The 14,320-nt window shown below is 41.4% G+C and overlaps 1 protein-coding gene across 5 annotated transcripts; it reads right to left on the bottom strand.

The window, feature by feature from the left end:
* Positions 1-1,024: 1,024 nt before the first annotated feature.
* srek1 (splicing regulatory glutamine/lysine-rich protein 1) lies at positions 1,025-13,021 on the bottom strand. Of its 5 annotated transcripts, XM_029709657.1 has the most exons (13): positions 12,765-13,020; positions 12,432-12,565; positions 10,511-11,550; positions 10,000-10,130; positions 9,382-9,570; positions 8,736-8,914; positions 8,249-8,382; positions 7,832-7,946; positions 7,642-7,731; positions 7,149-7,292; positions 4,708-4,779; positions 4,368-4,494; positions 1,025-2,084 (listed from the first exon to the last, which is right to left on the bottom strand). In XM_029709657.1, the coding sequence occupies exons 3-13, from the start codon at positions 10,539-10,541 to the stop codon at positions 1,923-1,925; spliced, it is 1,374 nt and encodes a 457-aa protein (XP_029565517.1). In that variant the 5' UTR covers positions 10,542-11,550; positions 12,432-12,565; positions 12,765-13,020; the 3' UTR covers positions 1,025-1,922. The 5 variants fall into 5 exon arrangements, 4 of the variants coding, with proteins under 4 accessions (XP_029565517.1, XP_029565515.1, XP_029565518.1 ...); XM_029709655.1 differs by lacking the exon at positions 10,511-11,550; XM_029709658.1 differs by having other exon boundaries at positions 10,511-12,565; positions 12,839-13,020.
* Positions 13,022-14,320: the final 1,299 nt, after the last annotated feature.

The raw sequence follows: 14,320 nt of genomic DNA, 5'->3' as shown, positions 1-14,320 counted from the left end.
AGATGAACAGAGCAAAGTACAGAGCGATCCTTGATGAAAAGTGCTGTGGAGCAGGTTAAGACCCCAGACTGGTGCAAAGGTTCACCTTCCAACAGGACAATGACCCTAAGCACACAGCCAAGACAACACAGGAGCGGCTTTGGGACAAGTCTCTGAATGTCTTTGAGAGGCCCAGCCAGAGCCCGAACCCGATCGAACATCTCTGGAGAGCCTTGAAAATAGCTGTGCAGCAACGCTCCCCATCCAACCTGACAGAGCTTGAGAGGATCAGCAGAGAAGAATGGGAGAAACTCCCCAAATACAGGTGTGCCACGCTTATGGCGTCATACCCAAGAAGACTCGAGGCTGTAATTGCTGCCAAAGCTGCTTCAACAAAGTACTGAGTAAAGGGTCTAAAAAATGAAATTAGCAACATTTATAAATTAGCAAAATTTTCCAAAAACCTATTTTTGCTATGTCATTATGGGGTATTGTGGGTAGATTGCTGAGAAAAAAAAAGTATTTAATTAATTTTAGAATAAGGCTGTAATGTAACAAAATGTGGAAAAAGTCAAGGGGTCTGAATACTTTCCAAATGCATTATATGAATATAAAAAATACATTCTTTACACAATCCTTTCAAATGTCAGTCATGAATGTTGTGGATTGTTATATATATATATATATATATATTTTTACCCTTCATTAAGACAATGTAAATGATAAAACCTCAGGCCAATGCCTTATGTATCTCTTAACTCTGCAAAAATTAGGTCCTTCAATCCAAAGCATAGATACTGTATACGTAAACACCATTCGGTGAGGAGAAAACCATGTTCACTCACTCCTGAATCAACTTGTACTACATACATACTCACTGCAACACATACATAGCTTTGATAAAAACCCTGGTTCAAAAGAAAATACTGCTGATAAATTGGAGCCAAATTGAATAGTTTGTACTGCAGGGTTCCCCATGGCCACTGGGTTCATAGAAAACACTGGAATCCATCACCACCAAACGAACGCAAAACTACAAATATCATTTAGGATTGGTAAAACTGAGATTTTATGAATATTACACTTGCTGTTTGTATCCAAGACAACACCACTCATATCTAACAACCTTTCCCGCTTGCTTAAGCAGAATACCAACACGTCTTCATCTTGCATCTCAATAACTTCATAAAGTTTATTATTAGTGTATTTTTGTACAATTTCAGTCTAGGCACTTTGACTTGTCTGCCAGGGAATTGTTAACTCATTCCTGTGTGTCAAGCAAGTTGAACCTCTGTATAATGTAGGGTTGGCATGCTGAACCATGAAGCTGGTTGAAGCCTTGAGAAAGGCCTTTCTAACAGCAACAGACACTAGACATCTTGCATTATAAGATCTTCCACATAATATTACTTTATAGAAATATTGATTTTCTAATAATTTGTAAATAACAGCATTTCTTACATTGGGTGCAAACTAAGATATTGTGCGCAAACAGAGACCTTGCATCTAGTAGTAACCAAAATAGATTAAGTGTTGCACGATAGCACAAACACCAACATAACCAAGAAACAGGAAATCAACCACAAGCATGTTATGTTCAACACAGTTCTTACTGTAGGAAAAGCACACATTCTCCACATCTATAAAAACAAGCTGTGCACGTTAAGGTCTATTTTCAATATGAATATCATGTGACAACAGATTCACAGCAATGGGCATAGGGGGTCAGCATTCTCTTACATAGTCTTACACTAAATACACACACCAACAAACTGGAACTAGGAAAATAATCAGATAAGATCTGTTGGTTTTGGCACACTTGTGCCAACCTGGGGAACAGGAAGGGGTGTGTGTGTGTGTATGTTATACCAAGGTAAAGATCACAGGAGCTGGATACATAGTGGACTGTCTCATTCCCATGGTTCTGCCTGGTTTCACACCCATCACTCAGTGCTGTCGGCGAGCGAAGCCGCGTCATCCTCTGTGTTTGTGTTGTAGCTGCCGTTGTGCTGGACGCAGGGTGATGTCAAACCCTCGCTTGGTGTGGCCGACCCCTCCCTGTCACTCTGGTAGTCCTTCTCCTCCCTGTCGTAGTCCCTTTCCACCTGATCAAAGGATCACATTTGAATTTCAAATAGAGCAGGCCTTACTATACTAGGTGGAACAACAGAAAACACTAGGGCCACAGTGAAAACATTTGAGAGCTAAGGTTACTGACTACAGGACCTCATGTCACTGTACTTTAGTTTTATTTAACCAGGGATGTCACATTATCGTTTGTTTAACCAGGAAAGCCACATTATGCTTCATTTAACCAGGGAAGTCACATGGAGATTGCTATCTATATTTCAAGTACGCCCTGGCCAAGAAAACTGCACATTTAGTCACACACACACAAAAAACAAACAGTGCATTCGGAAAGTATTCAGACCACTTGACTTTTTCCATATTGTTACGTTACAGCCTTATTCTAAAATGTATTAAATTGTTATTTTCCCTCAATACATACACACACACACACACACACACACACACGACAAAGCAAAAACTTTTTTTTTTACTTTAGCAAAGTTATTACAAACAGAACATTTAAATATCACATTTACATAAGTATTCAGACCCTTTACTATCATCAAGAGCTCTGATGAAACTGGCTCTCATGAGGACCACCACAGGAAAGGAAGACCCAGAGTTACCTCTGCTGCAGAGGATAAGTTCATTAGAGTTACCAGCCTCAGAAATTGCAGCCCAAATAAATGCTTCACAGAGTTCAAGTAAGAGACACATCAACTGTTCAGAAGAGACTGCATGAAATCAGGCCGCAAAGAAACCACTAGTAAAGGACAGCAATAAGAAGAGATTTTCTTGGGCCAAGAAACACGAGCAATGGACATTAGGTGGAAATCTGTCCTTTGGTCTGATGAGTCCAAATTTGAAAATGTTGGTTCCAACCGCTGTGTCTTTATGAGACGCAGAGCAGGTGAACAGAAGCACAGAGGATGTGGTGTGATGGTGCTTTGCTAGTGACACTGTCTGTGATTCTTTTTCAACAGGTCAATAACCCAACACACCTCCAGGCTGTGTAAGGGCTATTTTACCAAGGAGGAGAGTGATGGAGTGCTGCATCAGATGACCTGGCTTCCACAATCACCCGACCTCAACCCAATTGAGATGGTTTGGGATGAGTTGGGACACAGAGTGAAAGAAAAGCAGCCAACAAGCGCTCAGCATATGTGGGAACTCCTTCAAGACTGTTGAAAAGCATTCCAGGTGAAGCTGGTTGAGAGAATGCCAAGAGTGTGCAAAGCTGTCGTCAAGGCAAATGATGGCTACTTTGAAGAAACTCAAATATAAAATATAATTTTGATTTGTTTAACACTATTTTGAAAAACCCTTGAATGAGTAGGTGCGTCTAAACTTATGAATGGTACTGTATGTAAAAACAAATGTAGGTTCTTATTTTTAATAAATTTGCCAACAAAAAAATACTGTTTTCGTCATTATGGGGTAATGTGTGTAGATTGATGAGGTAAAAAAATAATTTAATCCATTTTACAGTAATGCTGTAACGTAACAAAATGTGGAAAAAGTGAAGGGGTCTGAATACTTTCCGAATGAACTGTACAACGCAAATTGTCATGTAAAAACAGTGCAATCATTTGTCATAAAGAGTATAGAAAGAGCAGGAGTCATGGTAAAAACAACATTCTAGTGTGATTAAATCCTCAATTGTAATACAATTTTTGCAAAGAGGTACAGGATGATGGGGCAGCATGTCTAAAAGCTCTCTTGCCAAACTCAGTCCTTACCTTGCAGTTTGCCTCACCTCAGACTATTGAGCTAAACTACTCTTATTGTACACCACATACTTTTTCTTGGTATTTCATACCTCAATTTAACAGTAAAAACTACAAAGGGATATTGCAGGAAAGAATGGGCAAGGCCCAAAATCTCAAAACTAGAATACAGCTATGCGCAACATTGTTCATACCACACACACACACACACACACACACACACACACACACACACACACACACACACACACACACACACACACAAAAAACACTTGCAGTGGCAAGTCCCCCATGGTTGAAAGTTACCAAACAAAGTTTACTGTGAGGAACCCCTAGTAAGCTGTCTGCAGATTGTTATCAATTCTGAAGAGTGGAGTTTCAACAGAGATTTGATCTTTAGTGCAGTCAGTGAGTAGGCCAGTGTTTTCCGAGACAGGCTTGGCGACGTGCAGATATTATGCTAATTACAGTGATAACAACATTACCCTAAAGGACAACGATTATAGACACAAATACAGTCAACTTCTGACAAGTGCACTTACGGTCAGGAATGGATTCAGAAATCAGCAACTATAGCATTAGTCTTCTCACCTTCATAGGTTTGGCCTTGAGCTCCATCTTCTCCTTATCTCTGCTGCTCTTCTTCCTGGAGTTGGAACTCTCCCTCTTTTCCCTGCTGCCATCCCTTGCTTTCTCCCTCTTCTTGTCTTTCCTCCCTCTGCAAATGTAAAAGTCAACACAACCCTTAATGATCGACAGAGTAATGTCGTCCAAAAGTCTTGTTTGAGCAAATCTTCCAGAGACCACCATAATGCAAGATTTAAGTTACACATGTGTATCTCAAGTTAGGATTCCCACCCTATGGGCTTGGTTGTGGTGGTGCTGATTGTTGTGTTGAATGGTCCCGTTGTACTACATTGTTTTAATGTACCTCTTTGGTGAGGGAGACCTGGCTTTCCTTCTGGGACTCCTAGAACGATCCCTGCTCTTCCTTCTGTGGCCCCTGAAAATTATTTACACCAACATTTCTTAATATTAACTGGGAGTTTTAGTCAATATCGAGAGCTCTGACAGGCCTATGGATTTTATTATTGTGTGTACATCAGTTCAGTCCTCAATTTATATAGTGTGTTAGCTGAACAAATAGGTCTATTTCATCAACACGCCCAACCCTAATTTAAGATGTGTGCATAAATCAATTAGAAAGGACTCAGCTTGATATACTATATACACTCAGTGGCCAGTTTACTATGTACACCTCCATAACAGCCTGAATTCTTCAGTGCATGGATTCCACAAGGTGTGGCGTTCAAACGTTGCTCTATTGGTATCAAGGGACCTAACGTGTGCCAGGAAAACATTCCACACACCATTACACCACCTCCACCGGCCTGTACCATTGACACCAGGCAGGATGGGGCCATGTACTCATGCTGCTTACGCCAAATCCTGACTCTGTCATCAGCATGACGCTACAGGAACCTGGATTCGTCAGACCAGGCAATGTTTTTCCACTCCTCAATTGTCCAGTGTTGGTGATGGCGTGCCCATAGCTGATAGGAGTGGAACCATGTGTGGTCTGCTGCAATAGCCCATCAGTGACAAGGACTGATGAGTTGTGCAATCCGAGATGACGTTCTGCACACCACTGTTGTACTGCACCATTATTTGACTATTTGTGGCCCGTTTGTTCGCACCATTCTCCTTCGACCTCTCATCAACGAGCTGGACTACCGCTTACTGGATGTTTTCTGTTTGTTGCATCATGTACAGTAAACACTTGACACTGAGTGCAGTTACATGCGCACAATAGCCAGATGAATATAATAATTAGATTCAAACGTTTACATGCTTTGAAAGAATAACAATCTCCTAATAATTCTGTTTACATGGACACATCTGAGGAAGGCAGTGATGCCGAAACGTTGGTAGATACCCATTAAATTGCTGGGAGACTATACATGGAGTGTGCGACTTTTTTAATTGTGATAGTTTTAGTTTATTCACCGTTAGTCAGCAACTTCACACAAACTATTATTCTGGCTGTGCGCCAGCTCATGTTTTTTATCTACCGTAAATTCCGGACTATAAGCCGCAACTTTTTTCCCAGGCTTTGAACCTCGCGGCTTAAACAATGACGCGGCTAATATATGGATTTTTCCCTCTCAAATTTTTCTCTCCAAAAAAACACATTCTTTGACGTGCTCAGTTTTTTGGCGGCATGAAGCTTTCATTAGACCAATGAAATTGCCGAACGGGTTAAGGTCAAATAACTTTTTTGTTTACTGTTTAGATGAAATCGAGCGCTCTCAAACTTCCCATCCTTCTGATTACGGTAGTCATTTTGTCACCCTCATCATGGCAAAGACACGGAGAAATGCATATGATGCAGCTTTCAAGTTGAAGGCGATTGATCTGGCTGTTGGAAAAGGAAATAGAGCTGCTGCACGAGAGCTTGGTCTTAATGAGTCGATGATAAGACGTTGGAAACAGCAGCGTGAGGAATTGACTCAGTGCAAAAAGACAACTAAAGCTTACTGCTAATTATTTTTTTGTTACAAGCCGTATTTCGTTAAAGCCTATTTATTTTTGTTACAAGCCGTGTTTCGTTAAAGCCTATTTATTTTTGTTACAAGCCGTGTTTCGTTAAAGCCTATTTATTTTTGTTACAAGCCGTGTTTCGTTAAAGCCTGTGTAAAGTTCATTTGTTTCAATGTACTGGTAGGCACCTGCGGCTTATAAAATTCAGTGGGTGCGGCTTATATTCAGGTGCGCTCAATAGTCCGGAAATTACGGTACATGGACACATCTGAAATCAGTCTACCTGATGGCACTCTGAAAATGCAGAAAAATCACCAACCAAAACAAACGTTCTACCACAGTGAGCATTTTATTTTTGGGAAGGATATTTGATTCTTAGTTCGAACATATAAAGTTTGTATGTGAAAACAACTTCTACATTCAGTTGTTCTGAACACACTTTACTCGTGCTAAAGAGGGCGGCTCGTTCGGCTGCTGCTAGCACATGCACAGATCAAATACACAGCTGGAATGCGGATTAACATGTTTACATGTTCTTTTCATGCACTGGGGTAAAAAGCTCAGGAGGCTGGTCGTCTGAGATACTGGAACCAGCGCGCCAGGCACCGATGATCATACCACGCTCAGAGTCGCTTAGGTCACTTGTTTTGCCCATTCTAAACGTTCAATCCAACAGTTACAATGCCCGTCGGCCTGCTTTATATAACAAGCCAGGGCCGCATGACTCACTGTCTGTAGAAGTGAACCATTTTTTGTGAAAGGGGTGGTCTACCTAATAAACTGGCAACTGAGTACATTCAGGAAGCATGTATAGAATGGTGTTCTGCTTACCTGCTCGTGCTCCTGGACCTTCGGGATGCACTGTAGCTTTTTGGAGGTGTTTTGGCCTTTTTCTCCCTCTGCCTCCTATCCTCTATAACCCGAGATATATCCTCCTTTCCTCTCGTTCTCTGCTCCCTCTCTTTCCGCCTGTCCCTGCAGTACACCAGAAAGTGTGTCACTCCCTCCTTTCCTAGATGCCTTTGATCTGCAAGCTGGTACAATCCATGACAGAGAGACTGGAGCCTAGTGATTCAATGAGTAAACTCAACATCATACTGGCACTGCTGCTAAAACACAGTCCTCTAAGTATTTACCAAATGTTGGGTTCTGGCTTAAAGCTAAAGAAACAAAGAATGCACGCCATTTAAGGTGATGTGCAGACTAACAAAATAATATAAACTATACACATTTTGGCTTGAATGAATGCCATCCTCATGACTAAAGATTTCCTTAACAGCTTTATTTTATTTACAAAAGCCTTCAGGCTTATCTGTAGTTCTACCGTGATCTGGAACGCGAAAGTCTCTTGTGGATGCCCCGAGAGACGTGGGACTCGCTGACCTTGGGCCGCGACCTCTGAGAGAGCCTGCTTCTGGAGACGAGAAAGCAAAAAAGGGGAGAATTTACATTATTAGACTAAATCAAGTTCACTTTATTTGCATGTGAGAGGAATTCTCAATCCCGGACCGTACCTGTGCCTAGAACGGGACCGCTTCCTCCTCGTTCTCGAGCGGGAATGCGATCGTGACCGTGTTCTGGATCTCCTGGAACGTCGGGAGTGACTGGATGAGCGTTTCTTCACCTCCTCTGTAACAGGAAGTGGTTGGTCAGACTAATCATACCATCAGACCAATCTGTCTGTGAAAGACATCATGTGATGTTGAAACGTCACTCCTGTATCTATTCCTATACCTGTATTTCCATCTGCAGTAAAGCCTGAGCATTTTTATTGATGACTAAATCTGTGCCTACCTTTGAGCTGTGCTTTTAAATAAATCCAATTTAGGATGCATTTGGCTTTGGCATAATCCTTTTCATACCATCCAACCATTTTCACATGAAAAAAGCTACAAAGGTACCCGTGAGGATGACAGTGGTTGACCTCTGACCTGGCTCTACTATGATGGCGGCGATGGTGGACTGGGCCTCTCTGACCCTCTTCATTACATCCTCCAGCTCCTTGGCTGCAGCCTGAGGGGTCAGCTCTGGGGGCTTCACAATGGCGTTGTTGGAATGATTAATCCTGACCAAAACACAACGTTATATCACATTAATGCAACTTAGTGAACATCAAGTCACAACACAGAAAGGAAAATCATCACAGACATGGAAAACTATTCACTTAAGAGGCATAAGACTTTCAATTGCTACGTTTGTCGATTCCAAAGACAGCACAGTATTGAGTAACGTGCAGTAGTACTACCACAAAAAATGTCAACAGGTCATTTCACTTGAATTTGGAGAGAAGCACAATCATCACAATCAATATTCCACAATAACAGTGAACAGGGTAACACATAGGTGTATCCCCACTAATACTATTTTGAGACGAGATACACAACATTTTCTATTGAATAAAAACGTTATGAGACTTACTTCAAGGGTCTGTCTCCGAACATAACTCCGTTAAAGGTCAGTGCTCTGGACACTGAATCCTGGTCGGCAAACTCCACGAAGGCGAAGCGTGTGGGCTGCGTCTCGTCCCCCGCCATGCGCACAAACTTTACGTCGCCCACCTGCTTAAAGAATTCCAGCAGCTGCTCTGCAGTAGTGGTCTATGCAGGGAGAAGAGAGCACATTTTAACATTAATGCAATAAGATACAGAATCTTAATGTGATTCTGTATTTTATTGATGTGAATTTGTAACGTATTCAACGTTAAAAAATGCTTCTAAAGCCTTAAAAATGTCAGACTTGGTTTGCCCCAATGTAAAATTGATCAACCCCTACAAAAAATATCCATTAATTATAATCCATATAATAATTCAAATTTCCTGTTGCAGCAGAATAATTTTCCTACTGTAGCAAACTGGCTCAAATTAAGATCTTACATCTGTAACTGTCATAAGATTATGGTATCATCCTATGACAGATGATAACCCTTCAACTATAAAAAATTAAATAAGTGCAAAACCCTAACTTGACTTTTGCGCTTAAATCATGCATTCATGTCAATGGGAAATATATATGAAAATGTGAATAGCAGTCACAGAACTTCAGTTACTCTTAGGGTCCCTGTTACCTGCGAGTTGAGGTTGCCAACGTAGACAGTCCTTCTGATCTCGTTCACCTTGGAGGGATCCACGTTCCCCATGAGGGGGGGCTGGGCGGAGGACGACACCCCACCTCCTCCAGTCACAGCCAGGGCCGACACTGCAGGGTCCAGGGCAGCCGGCAATGCCGCCAGGCTCACTATAGGGACACTCAGCTGCTGCAGTAACACAAACAGAGCAAGGTTTACTAGGCAGATGGAGAGGTGGAATAAAAGATTGAGAGATTTTCAGGTAAGATGTATCGCACATAGAAACACTTTGAAGATATCTTTAGGTTTGATTGCCATTTGTTCCCTTCTGAAAATAAAAGGCCCAAATGTTAATAAATATGCCTGTGGTAAAGCAATACACCTCCTACTGATAGAAAATTGTATAGCACAGTGTTTCTCAATCTTTTAATGTACCAGAGGCTTGGCTAGCTATGGCACTTCTTGGAAGACTACTTATATTAAAACTAACACTTGAGAACTGACTAAATATTTGTCACAACTATTCTGTGGGACCGGTCAGCAACATCCCAGAGACCAAAGTCAGTCCGTGGACTGGAAATTGAGCACTATGGTATGGTCTATTAATCCCAAACTCACAGTCTGTATGGGGGCCGAGGTGGGAAGGGGCAGCAGGCCAGCACCTGGCATCAGGCTGGGTACAGCAGGAACAGCAGGGGGGGCAGCAGGTGCCAAAAGAGACAAGGCCTTGGCTTCTTCTGGGATCTTCCCTGTGGGACAAGGGGAGGAGTTAGAGCAGGTCATGGCAGGAAACAACCCTTCTGCGTCCTCTATGACTGCAGTATTATAGCCCCAGTATTCTAGAGAGAGAGAGAACATTCCTTCTTCATACAAAGACCTAGCTCTATTGGCTAGTTACTGAGGAGTCTAACAGAGCCGATGCTAAAAAAAGGTTGAGCATCCTCAGTGCGGTTTCCCTCTACTTCTCAAATTTACTGTAATAAGTCAGTCATTTAGCATTCAGGCTATGAACAGACAAAAATGTTAACATGACTTCTTCCTCACAAACGAAAGGAAAATCCTGATTTTTGTCCTCTTTTTTTCATAGATTCAAAAAATAATGCAGAGAACACTTTGAGGTATGGGTCACCTGTACTGGAAACATATTGGTCATGAACCATACGATAGCAAGCATGGGCGCTTTTCCCGTAGGGCGATCGTTTCGCAGTGTTGGAAAGGAGTGCAACACAAGACAACCGTTCATGATGGCTGCATCACTAATAGCACACAGAACATCAGATACAGAAAAGAAGAACATTTTTTAAGAATCTTGAGAAATTCCCAAACGTTAACCAAACTTAAAACCTAAAAACAACGGATTTGAAATCTTTCACTTTCTTTTTACTGGTTCAATCTGCCGTTCCTGAATGGAAAAGGGGAAGGGCGCAGTGGGTCTTTCAATTAATCTAGTGGCTTTGTTTTAGAGAAGAAAAAAAACTATTACAATAATTTAAGGCTTAAGGGCAAAAACAACAAAAAGTCCATGTAATCAAATTCTTATACTATCAGTATAAGCATCATGTTACCAATGTAAAATAAAAAGGTTATATTCTACTACTTATTATAAGTTAATGATACTTTCTCCTAGTGAGTTTAAGGTTTAGATGAGCCCTATATTTGAAATCCTAACCATAGACCAAGAGCAGGAGACAAAGAAAGTAAAATGTGTTAGTCATCTTCATGGCAGCCCATGTGTGATACACATTCCACCTGGGTGCCATGGCAACCTGGACAGAACTCAATCACAGACTGTGGAAGGAGAGAGAGAATGAGCGAAAGAAAGAAAGAGAAGAGGTGAGAGAAAGAGAGGAAAAAAGAAAAACCAAAAATAATAAACGGAAAAACAATATGCTACGAATAATGCAATAGTGTAGCTAGAGTCTAGAGGGAGCAGACAAGGCAAGGGACAACATGTGAAAGTAAAAACTAAAAGAAACCAACCAAAAAAAAGAAAGAAAAGAAAGATAAATAAAAAGAGACAAGGTGTCCATCTTGGAAGGTTCAGCGGGCTTATTCTCCTTGGTCACATTCCCCCCTTGAAGGCAGCGGTGGCCCCAGCGGGGATAGTGGCTTGGAAAACAATGCCTGACTCAGGCTAGTGTAGTGTAACAGCTGGGCCAGTCTAGTCATCTGATATGCACACATAATCACACAGAAAAAACATACAAAACCAAATTAATAAACTCAGTAGCCATCCAGCACTAAGTTAACGTGGACAAAAAAGCATTTCAAGTGAGAGAATCGGTTAGATAAGGTGAGACCACTTTTATTTATTTTTTTGAGAAGCTATACGCTAAATAACGGAACAAGAGAAGGTTCTAGAAGACAGGGAGATTAAGCAAAAAAAATAAAAATTATATGAAACAAAATAAAAAGAGAGAAAAGAAGTAGTTAATTATTTAGTATGTTATTCTACCATATCCTTGAAATCACCTCCATATCACTATGCATTATACCCATAACAATCACGTCAACCTTTGTCATGAACATTAGAATCCGAGTCAAGTGTTATTTCGCAAGAATATGGATGATGTATAGCCAGACCAGCATAAACTGTCATTGAATACAGTGAGGTGGTACTAGTCTATGATGTTACTCTAAGTGTCTGTTCCTGCTACTACAATGTGCCTTCCATGGTCCGTGCAAATGATCATGTTATTTTCATATTGTGTAAAGCCCCATGACAAAACACACTGCTTATATCTAGCTAGTTGTGACAGGTGCTTAGGATAAGTTGAGTACTCAATGTGGATTAGGCCATCTTGGATCTGGGATACAGTGCAAGTGTGAAAGCGCATTTGTGTTCATGTGTATTCCTAATGGAATCCAACACAGGAAAACACTGGAAAGAAACACTTGCATGTACCTGCTATTTGAATGTAGGATACTAACGTTAGAATTTCAGCGGTTTCACCAACCACTAGACAACACAATTTCACAGGAAGTGTGTTGACTACACAAAACACTCATTATGTCAACATCATCACTTGAATGAACTTGGGCATACTCACCTTCTGCACATGGGACTACGATCAAAGCTCTGTCAATAAATACAGTGTTGGTTAAATGTTGCGCCACGCCAACACTGGAAGGCTCTCGATACTTTATGTAACATACTTTGGACGAGAAGGGGAGTGGTGCATTGCTGTAAGAGAACACAGACATGTATTAGGAATTACATGAATGTTGAATGAACACAGTTTACAAGTCAACGTTAGTTATACATGCCTATCTATCTACATTAAGTAAACTCCAGTAGCTAGCTGCACCAATTGTAAACGTGCGGAGTAGGCCCTTGATCCCGGGTGTTTCTTTATTAGGCATGCCGAATTGATAGCGCTTACTCCGGGGGGTAAAGACGTAACTCCTCGACGTCCCCAAGAAAGCCGAAAAGAGTGCGCATCTGCTCACTACTCACGGCAGACGACAGATTGGTGATTTGAATGACAGCGGTCCCTGGAATTCCACTCATATTTCGCAATGCTTCCTCTTGAAAATGTACAGAAAATCGTATTTTACGACTATCTGAACGTTAATTCTAGAAAATGGTTACAGGGGCAGCAAAGACAGTACCACAGATAGAACAGGGAACCAGACCTTTCACCGGATGTATAAATCTGAAGCATCCGGTTGGCGTGTCCCACTCACAACCAAATATGCTGGTGAGGGGAAGCGGCTGTGGGAGAAAATGGAGCGAGAAGGATTTTGGACGATAGTCTGCTAATATTCTCATCAATGAAACATTTCAGTTCAATACTGTTAAGAAAACTATAATCTGTTACGAAGTGGATTACGTTTTGTAGACTTTACCCTTCGCCAAAGTTTCCCAAAAAATGGCGTTGTTTAAAAGGAGTGCAAGGGCGAAATGAGCAATTGCACACACGCACTTCACAGAGTAGGCGTTCCCTAACGGAAATATGCAAATACCTGCTTGAACGAGCCAATATAATCTCACTAGCTAGTGCTTGGCTCTGGCCACCTCCTTGTTTGTTCTGCCCACTATGATTAATTTGCTCCCATTGGAAACGACAGGCTGTGGTCTATCTTGGGTTAGTTTAGCAAATCTTTGCCAGTAATGCTGAAACATCTTGATGTCTCCACCAATTGCTGTGCGAACAGCGCCTTCATGTGTCAAGGATGTCTCACATCAAGGGTCTTTTTTCAATTAGATTTCATCACCAGACTGCGTCCTCTCTCCTCTTGAAAAAAGTCACAGTTAATCGAGGAGAATGAACGTGGATGGAAATGCTTTTGCTTGAAATGAGCCGGCCCTTCTCTGCTCAGGGCATCATTAGGCAAATTAAGTTTACAGGGATGCATCCCAAAATAAATGTGTAAAGTGCAAAAAAATTGTTGTGTAAGACATTTTATAGATAAAACAATAAGTAGAATATTGTTTTTAAAAGTGTATCTGTTTTTCTCTGACGAAACAAAAGCTGATTCAAAGGGGGTGTGGCAAATGTAAAAATTATTCTGCAGTAGAATACACATGAGTATCCTCGATGAAAGGTGGCTATCGAGGAGGGGAGAACACTTCCGTTTGCCTACTAACAAACTGACACACTCCTCGACCACTTATTGGTTTCGGGTCATGGAGAAGAGAGGACGGAGGAGAGAGGATAGACTTTTGCCCAATGAGAAAACCCAGAGGGGAAACTTTATAATTACTAAATAAAATCTACATTGGAGACGTTTCCATGGCAAAACAAAAAAAAATAGGTCGCCAAGGTGGAACCAAAATATATATCTGGAAGAAGCAGGAGCTGTGCACCCTTTCTTATTTAATGGCACAGTGCACTTGCTGAAACTAAGGGGTTTTCTTGTTTGGGCAAAATACCATCCTCCGTCCTATATCCTCAATGACCCGTCCTATATCCTCCATGACCCGTCCTATATCCTC

The sequence above is a fragment of the Salmo trutta genome, chromosome 23 (assembly GCF_901001165.1).
Source record: "Salmo trutta chromosome 23, fSalTru1.1, whole genome shotgun sequence".
NCBI lineage: Eukaryota > Metazoa > Chordata > Actinopteri > Salmoniformes > Salmonidae > Salmo > Salmo trutta.
This window is presented reverse-complemented; position numbering and strand designations above follow the sequence as displayed.

What these genes read in the sequence shown, in the direction of transcription:
- srek1 (XM_029709655.1), bottom strand. Translation starts at nt 12,892, where the DNA reads ATGAGTGGAATTCCAGGGACCGCTGTCATTCAAATCACCAATCTGTCG. An exon ending in TTACGTCTTTACCCCCCGGA is followed by an intron (nt 12,566 to 12,764) that starts GTAAGCGCTATC and finishes GTTCTCTTACAG; the next exon opens with CAATGCACCACTCCCCTTCT. An exon ending in CTTTCGCGTTCCAGATCACG is followed by an intron (nt 7,293 to 7,641) that starts GTAGAACTACAG and finishes GGTGTACTGCAG; the next exon opens with GGACAGGCGGAAAGAGAGGG.